The sequence below is a fragment of the Entelurus aequoreus genome, linkage group LG19 (assembly GCF_033978785.1).
Source record: "Entelurus aequoreus isolate RoL-2023_Sb linkage group LG19, RoL_Eaeq_v1.1, whole genome shotgun sequence".
In the NCBI taxonomy this organism is placed as follows: Eukaryota; Metazoa; Chordata; class Actinopteri; order Syngnathiformes; family Syngnathidae; genus Entelurus; species Entelurus aequoreus.
In genome coordinates, this window is record NC_084749.1 from 14,139,689 (window position 1) to 14,149,027 (window position 9,339).

A 9,339-nucleotide genomic window follows, 5' to 3' on the forward strand; every position below is an offset into this window, starting at 1 on the left:
ATGTCCAAAGAACGTATATAATATCCTAAGATGTAATAATAAAAAATAACAAAGTATGTTCTAAGAATGTATACAATTTTTTAATATAATAAACATTTAAAAATATATCTACAATTCTAAATAATATTCTAATAATAATAAATCAATAAAAATGGCCTGAGAATGTTTTTATTATCCTAATAACTGTATGTATGTATATATCTATATCTACTACTATATCATAAGACTATAATACAAAATAAAAACATGTTTGTCATTCTAAGAATATAAGATGATATAAAAATTCAGATAACTGTATATGTCCTAAGAAGAATGAATATAATATTCTAAAAATATAACATAATAATGAAATAAAAAATATGTCCTAAGAATGTATACAATTATAATATTCTAAGAATATAATATCATAATAATAAATTAATCAAAATAAAATAAAATAAAAATCCTAAAAATGTTTGTACAGTATTAGCTTAAGAATATAAGTGAGATAAAAAAATGTGGTCAAATTATTTTTTTCATAAGATTGTCATATAAATCAATTAAAAACCATGTCCTGTGAATGTATATAATATCCTAAGAATGTAAAATAATACAATTAAAAATAACTTCTCAAAATGTATGTAATATTTTAAGAAGATAATAAATGCACTTAAAAAAATACTGTAAATTAACTTTTAAAAAAAGGATGTCCAAAGAACGTATGTAATATCCTAAGATGTAATAATAAAAAATAGTATGTTCTAAGAATGTATACCATTTTCTAATATAATAAACATTTAAAAATATGTCTACGATTTTAAATAATATTCTAATAATAATAAATCAATAAAAATGGCCTGAGAACGTTTTTATTATCCTAATAAAAAAGATGATGTATGAATGTATATAATATAATGATAAATAAAATGTTAAAAAGGTGTCTTAAGAATGAAGAATAGAAGACATCAGCAGTCAAATGAAGTAATAAATACAACACTACTTCAGTAAAATAAATGACGTAATAAGTACATAAAGAAAAATATGTGAAAAGTAAATCAAAGAATAAAAAGGTAATATTCCACATGACATTGGCAGAAATCAGAAAAAGTTAAATAAATATTTATCTTTAGTCAAGTAAGAAAATAGAGAAAATGAAACAACAGTAAACAAACTACCAATATTTACCAGTTATGGTAATCAGATGATTTCCTCCTTGAATCAGCCGTGCAGCAACATGTTTGGAATCAAAGAAAAACACACCAACAGGAGAAAGAACCTTCAAAACCACACACACGTCTGATCAAATATGACTTTTGTGCAGAAGACACGTGCTTCTGCACTCAGCTTGGGACATTCCTGACATTACACCATTTGTTTCTTTTGTCTTCAGGGTTGTTTTCAACAAATCCTGAAGTTGCTCAAAGAGAACGCAAACATTGTGGGAGGCATTGCAGCGGGAATTGGTGTCTTGGAGGTGAATATGCATGACAAGATATAATAATATTATAATATTACAAATGTACAAGTCATGTTGGCTCATTAAGAACAAACAATGACCAACATCAACACGACATACAATGTAGTTTCTCATTTTATAGCAGCATCATGTACATTTTGTAGATGTGACGATGTGGTCTATAACCTGCTCACACAATGTTGTCCATATTTAATGTTTGTAACGAGTCGCTTTACCTTTTGTCCCGGAGCTGTGTGACGCATGAACACTTTGGTTATGAAGTTGTTAACGTTGAATATTTAGAAAGGACTCAAGCATTTTTGTTTTCATCGTTGTGTCCCCAGATCACGGCCATGGTCGTGTCAATGTACTTGTACTGTCACCTGGACAAAAGAGTCAGCTGAGAAGGCAACAGAAGAAACTATTAAATATATATTCAATATACATAGTACAGTGTGAGGAATAGTATTTGATACAATGATGTTTTTTGTTAACTTTTATGTTAATCTTCCAGTGAGAAAGAAAATGTAAAAAAAAAAAAAAGAAAGCTTATGAAATATTTTGTGTTGGCAAGTACTGTTTCTTGAGGTTGTACTTATAGTAGTGTAATTGTATTTGTCATCATTGTAGTTTGTTGTAGTACTTGTTGTAATATACTTGTAGTAGTGTGTAGTTTGTTGTAGTGCATTTTATGCTAATAATGATTAAAAATGACAATCAGACATCAATAAACTTCAAGGGTCCTTGACCAAATTGATAAACGTAGTACAACTTGACGACGTCTATGTATTATTTACAGAACTGTTATTTGTTTTAGTCAGTCTTGCTGAGACAACATGGTTAGTAAGAAGGGGTTTTTTCCCCCTATTTTGCGAAAAGGTATTTAAAGGCCTACTGAAATGAAATGTTTTTATTTAAACGGGGATAGCAGATCCATTCTATGTGTCATACTTGATCATTTCGCGATATTGCCATATTTTTGCTGAAAGGATTTAGTATAGAACGACGATAAAGTTCGCAACTTTTGGTCGCTGATTAAAAAAAGCCTTGCCTATACCGGAAGTAGCGTGACGTCACAGGAGGAAGGATTCCTCACAATTCCCCGTTGTTTACAATGGAGCGAGAGAGATTCGGACCGAGAAAGCGACGATTACCCCATTGATTTGAGCGAGGATGAAATATTCGTGGATGAGGAATGTTAAGAGTGAAGAACTAGAAAGGCAGTGCAGGGTGTACCTTTTTTCGCTCTGACCGTAACTTAGGTACAAGGTCTCATTGGATTCCACACACTCTCCTTTTTCCATTGTGGATCACGGATTTGTATTTTAAACCACCTCGGATACTATATCCTCTTGAAAATGAGAGTCGAGCACGCGAAATGGACATTCACAGTGACTTTTATCTCCACGACAATACATCAGCGAAGCTCTTTAGCTACTGAGCTAACGTGATAGCATCGGGCTCAAATGCAGATAGACAGAAGATCAACAATACTATTAAACCATGGACATGTAACTACACGGTTAATAATTCTCAGCCTGGCAAAGCTTAACAATGCTGTTGCTAACAACGCTGAAGCTAACTTAGCAACCGGACCTCACAGAGTTATGATAAAAACATTAACGCTTCACCTACGCCAGCCAGCCCTCATCTGCTCATCAACACCCGTGCTCACCTGCGTTCCAGCGATCGACGGTGCGACGAAGGACTTCACCCGATCACAGATGCGGTTGGCGGCTAGCATCGGCTAGCGCGTCTGCTATCCAAGTAAGTCCTCCTTGTTGTGTTGCTACAGCCAACTGCTAATACACCGATCCCACCTACAACTTTCTTCTTTGCAGTCTCCATTGTTCATTAAACAAATTGCAAAAGATTCACCAACACAGATGTCCAGAATACTGTGGAATTGTTCGATGAAAACAGAGCAGTTTGTATGGTGACACATTGGGTACGAATACTTCCGTTGCCGTCGTGACGTCACGCGCATACGTCATCATACAAAGACGTTTCCAACCGGAAGTTTAGCGGGAAATTTAAAATGTCACTTTATAAGTTAACCCGGCCGTATTGGCATGTGTTGCAATGTTAAGATTTCATCATTGATATATAAACTATCAGACTGCATGGTCGGTAGTAGTGGCTTTCAGTAGGCCTTTAAATGTTTTACAGTACTATGTAAGGACTAAACATTACAGGTGGAAGCATTGATCTCTGTGGGACACCAAAACTCATTTACATGCAGTCTATTATTGTAATGTTATGTTTAATGAGTCCAAGTAGGTGTTAATTAAATGTAAGGCTTTTTTTAAAGATATCTTCCATCCAACCATCTATTTTCTACCGCTTGTCCCTTTTGGGGTCGCTGGAGCCTATCTCAGCTGCATTTGGGTGGAAGTCTTAATATATATTTTTAACGTTCTGGCTTTTCAACAACTACAGTCTTAGTTATATTTACAAATGATGTATTCTCCTCTTTTGAACAAAATAAATGTACTCTTAGACCTCTCAAAGGCTTTTTGATCTAGTTGACCACTACATTCTCCTTGATGAACTTAAATCGGCAGGCCTTAGTAGAAACGCTCTCCTCTGGTTCAATGCCTATCTTCACAATAGACGCCAATTTGTTGCTTTTAAAGATGCAGTGTCCAGTCTCAGTATCATGGACAAAGGAGTTCCGCAGGGTTCTACGTTAGGACCCCTTTTATTTTCTATATTTATTAATGACCTTCCTTGAGTGTGTACTAAATGCCAAGTACATTTATATACTGACGATACTGTTGTCTATATGCCAGGCGCTAATATGAATCAGCTTCAGGTAGAATTCAATTCAGAACTGGCTTAGAATTTATTTGTTAAAACTTAATATGAAAAAATCCCTCTATATGCTTTTTGGAACTCGCCACTCGCTACAATCTGCGGATTTGAACATTTACTTTGACATTGGTACTCCAATGACCAAAGAGAGCTCTGTGAAGTACCTAGCAGTCTCTGGCTTGACTGTGAACTTCACTTTAAAGTACATACTATATCATTAAGAGAACATCCATCCATCCATTTTCTACCGCTTGTCCCCTGGACTGTCTGTAAAGAAGCAGTACTCAAAGTACTTGGCTGTATTGCAGGTTATGAAGGACAAACCACATCAAACAGGAAGCCTCAGTAGTCCTTGGTCAACCTCAGAAACCAAGCAGCCCGGACAGTTTGCATGCATTTCCATAAGCACTTTACCTTGTCTGAAGGTTATGGTGGTTGTCGTTACCAACTGGCGAGGAGTGAGTGCCCTGGCCCACCTCTTCCAATCACACCACACTCGGAGCGCTCCTTTAGCTTGGTTGTGGGTGCAGTGGGCCAAAGCACGATGGTATGATCCAGTAAACCCTTAATCATATTCAATAGTGAATGATTATACACGCTTTATAAAACCACACTGAAACCTCTAAAAATAGCTATTTATTTGCATGGAAATCCCCAAAAATATCAAATACACTTTCACAAATCATCAATGTCATGCTTGTATGCAGGTGTGTTAGGGATGTAACCTTTACAAGTATTCCTACTCATGATAAACCGCAGTCAAACTCTCAACAGCGAGTATTACCATTTTACAATCAAATGATGGTAAAAGCATGGTAGCTGAGGTCGCTAATCGCCGGCGAGTAGCTGGCACTGCTGATTGCTGGTTAGTACCCGGGGCCGCTAATCACCGTCTTGTCGCTAACGTCGCTAATTGCCTTTTAGCAGCTGGGTCCGTTAATCGCTGGCTAGTAACTCACACCACTAATTCCGGGTTTGTAGCTTGCACCGTTACTAGCTGGGGCCGCTAATCACCGTCTCGTAGCTGGCACCGCTAATTGCGGGCTAGTAGCTTCAGTGGCAAATAGCTGGCACCGCTAATTCCGGGTTTGTAGCTTGCGCCGCTAATCGCTGGTTCGTAGCGGGGGCCGCTAATCACCGTCTCGTAGCTGGCACCGCTAATTGCGGGCTAGTAGCTTCAGTGGCAAATAGCTGGCACCGCTAATTCCGGGTTTGTAGCTTGCGCCGCTAATCGCTGGTTCGTAGCGGGGGCCGCTAATCACCGTCTCGTAGCTGGCACCGCTAATTGCGGGCTAGTAGCTTCAGTGGCAAATAGCTGGCACCGCTAAATAAGGGTTTGTAGCTTGCGCCGCTAATCGCTGGTTACTAGCTGGGGCCGCTAATCACCGTCTAGTAGCTGACACCGCTAATTGCGGGCTAGAAGCTTGAGTGGCAAATAGCTGCCGCCGCTAATTCTGGGTTTGTAGCTTGCGTCACTAATCGCTGGTTAGTAGCGGGGGCCGCTAATCACCGTCTCGTAGCTGGCACCACTAATTGCGGGCTAGTAGCTTGAGTGGCAAATAGCTGGCAACGCTAATTCTGGGTTTGTAGCTTGCACCGCTAATCGCTGGTTACTAGCTGGGGCCGCTAATCACCGGCTTGTAGCTGGCGCCGCTAATCGCTGGTTACTAGCTGGGGTCGCTTATCACCGGCTCGTAGCTGACACCGCTAATTGCGGGCTAGTAGCTTGAGTGGCAAATAGCTGGCACCGCTAATTCCGGGTTTGTAGCTTGCGCCGCTAATCGCTGGTTCGTAGCGGGGGCCGCTAATCACCGTCTCGTAGCTGGCACTACTAATTGCGGGCTAGTAGCTTCAGTGGCAAATAGCTGGCACCGCTAAATAAGGGTTTGTAGCTTGCGCCGCTAATCGCTGGTTACTAGCTGGGGCCGCTAATCACCGTCTAGTAGCTGACACCGCTAATTGCGGGCTAGAAGCTTGAGTGGCAAATAGCTGCCGCCGCTAATTCTGGGTTTGTAGCTTGCGTCGCTAATCGCTGGTTAGTAGCGGGGGCCGCTAATCACCGTCTCGTAGCTGGCACCACTAATTGCGGGCTAGTAGCTTCAGTGGCAAATAGCTGGCACCGCACCGCTAAATAAGGGTTTGTAGCTTGCGCCGCTAATCGCTGGTTACTAGCTGGGGCCGCTAATCACCGTCTCGTAGCTGACACCGCTAATTGCGGGCTAGAAGCTTGAGTGGCAAATAGCTGCCGCCGCTAATTCTGGGCTTGTAGCTTGCGTCGCTAATCGCTGGTTAGTAGCGGGGGCCGCTAATCACCGTCTTGTAGCTGGCACCACTAATTGCGGGCTAGTAGCTTGAGTGGCAAATAGCTGGCGATGCTAATTCTGGGTTTGTAGCTTGCACCGCTAATCGCTGGTTACTAGCTGAGGCCGCTAATCGCTGGTTACTAGCTGGGGTCGCTTATTACCGGCTCGTAGCTGACACCGCTAATTGCGGGCTAGTAGCTTGAGTGGCAAATAGCTGGCACCACTAATTCTGGGTTTGTAGCTTGCGCCGCTGATCGCTGGTTTGTAGCTTGCGCCGCTAATCGCTGGTTAGTAGCGGGGGCTGCTAATCACCGTCTCGTAGCTGGCACCACTAATTGCGTGCTAGTAGCTTGAGTGGCAAATAGCTGGCACGGCTAATTCTGGGTTTGTAGCTTGCGCCGCTAATCACTGGTTAGTAGCTGGGGCCGCTAATCACCGTCTCATAGCTGATACCACAAATTGCGGGCTAGTAGTTTGAGTCACAATCTAACAACTGTGGCCAGTAATCGCCGGCTATCAGCTAGCGCTGCTAATCGCTTGCCTCGCTAATCCCCTGCTGGTTGCTGGCACTGCTAATTGCGCTTAGTAGTTGGGGCCGCTAATCGCGGTCTCGTAACTGCCGTCGCTGATCGCCGTCTCGTAGCTGGCGTCGCTATTCGCGGGCTAGCAGCTTGCATTGCAAATTGCCGTCTAACAGCTAGGGCCGCTAATCGCCGTCTTATAGCTAGCGTCGCTAACCGCCGGCTACTAGCTGACCCAGCCAATCGCGTTCCAGCCGCTGGCCCAGCTAATCCCTGGCCAGCACCTTGCGCCGCTAATAATGAAGATAAATATTGTTGTTTTATTTATTTAAAATAAAGCTTAGTTAAAATATTCCAGTGTGTACCAGAGTATCCTACTTTTTGAGCACCTTCAACAACACCGTGATATGACTTTTTGATATCGTTACATCCCCAACTTGTATGCACTTGAATGTTCACGTCAGTCACGGACCAGTCTTAGTCTAAAAAGAAAAGAAAAGGTAATAACATAATAAATAAAAAACAGATAAAAGTTCAGTATTCACATTGAGAGAACTGGATACAAAACACTCCAATTTCTGTATGAAGTCTTAAAAGATGTGAATGCTGAGATATAATATCACCTCAGTTACATCAACCCTTCAAAAAAAAAAATGAACATGCAAATGAAACCTCCATAATTGCGTGTGCCATGGACGGAATTATTATTTTTAGGTCTACCGTTTGTCTCACAATATTCAAGTCTCCTGACTTACATTAAAAAATAAGTTTTAACAAAGCATGACTCTTTTGGCTCTCATCATTTAAAAAGAGTTAATGAACGGCACATCAGTGGCTAATAAACTTCTGACTTTTGTTCTCTTTAGTTGAAAAAGATCAACTTTATTTGATTCCAAATATATATGTATGTATGTACATTGTATCATTTATTTTGTTCAGTCTGGATTGTTAAAGGCAAATAAATAGATAAGTTATAACATACAATGTGTACACTCAGTAGTTTCAGTTCTGCTGTTAGGTGGGCAACAGTTTATCTAAAAATGTAAAAAGTCACTTTGTAACAAAACTTACCAACTCCTCAAGTCATGGATTGGTTGAATGAATTATATTTTTTCATAAAAAGGTCCCAGGCTTTACTGTTAGTGGTTGAAATACTTGTTAAGGCCTGGGCTGGTTTAAAAAAGTGTAGTGTAGTGTTGTGTGTGTGTGTGTGTGTGTGTGTGTGTGTGCGCTTTACAGCTGATCCGCTGGCGCACCCTCTTCCTTGGGGGGGGGCTCTAAGTGGATGGGGGTGACATTGGCGGGTTTCTTCACTCTGATTGGGACAAAAGAAGATGAGAGAAATAAATGGCTTTCATTTAGGGTTTGGTAGATAATTTGATTAAATAAATGAATACCTGCTTTTACCAGCATCGAATACCGTACGAGACTTTTTCCTTGGCTAATTCTAAACATGTGAGCACTGAGTCAGCGCTAAAGTGTCTGGATATATTTACTTAATCGCAAAAGCCTGTCACAAATGCAGATTTGGCGCTTCCGGTTCGCCCTTACTCTTAAACAAATGGTAATACTTTTTCCAGAGAACAAATTATCTATGATGCACTCTGCCGTTACATTTAGCGCAGTGGTTCTTAACCTGGGTTCGATCGAACCCTAGGGGTTCGGTGAGTCTGCCTCGGGGGTTCGGCGGAGGTCAAGACACACCCGACTCATCATGTAAATACAAACTTCTCCCTGTCGGCGTATTACGGATACGGCAACAGCTGACTGATTTGCAGGTGTGTCATTTGTTGTGAGAAAAAGGTGATGTTCATGCACGGTTCATTTTATGCACCAGTAAAAAAAACATGGTAACACTTTAGTATGGGGAACATATTCACCATTAATTAGTTGCTTATTAACATGCAAATTAGTAACATATTGGCTCTTAACTAATCATTATTATGTACTTATTAATGCCTTATTCGGCATGGCCTTATTATAACCCTAACCCTCTAACCCTGGCCCTAACCAAATAACTCTAAATTAAGTCTTTGTTACTTAGAATATGTTCCCCATACTAAAGTGTTACCAAAAACATATAACTTCGTCTTGAATTTGAAAAAACAACATCATTTTATTTTTCACTAAAGAAGGGTTTGGTGAATGTGCATATGAAACTCCAACAAGGTTTAGAACCACTGATTTAGCGAGTAGACCAGGGGTCACCAACCTTTTTGAAACCAAGAGCTACTTCTTGGGTACTGATTAATGCGAAGGGCTACCA

At 40.4% G+C, this 9,339-nt stretch overlaps 2 protein-coding genes across 8 annotated transcripts in view; both read left to right on the plus strand.

The window, feature by feature from the left end:
• The window catches only part of LOC133635124 (tetraspanin-1), a 169,410-nt gene extending 167,313 nt beyond the window's left edge, over positions 1-2,097 (plus strand). For all 7 annotated transcript variants that reach the window (XM_062027936.1, XM_062027935.1, XM_062027937.1 and 4 more), the window contains 2 exons: positions 1,370-1,453; positions 1,780-2,097. In XM_062027936.1, the coding sequence (XP_061883920.1) occupies positions 1,370-1,453; positions 1,780-1,839 (144 nt within the window). In that variant the 3' untranslated portion in view covers positions 1,840-2,097. The remainder of the gene's footprint in view (positions 1-1,369; positions 1,454-1,779) is intronic.
• Positions 2,098-4,640: 2,543 nt separating this feature from the next.
• LOC133635460 (tetraspanin-1-like) overlaps positions 4,641-9,339 on the plus strand; it is an 8,591-nt gene continuing 3,892 nt past the window's right edge. Inside the window, exon 1 of the mRNA XM_062028676.1 lies at positions 4,641-4,796. Coding sequence (XP_061884660.1) covers positions 4,641-4,796 — 156 coding nt within the window. The remainder of the gene's footprint in view (positions 4,797-9,339) is intronic.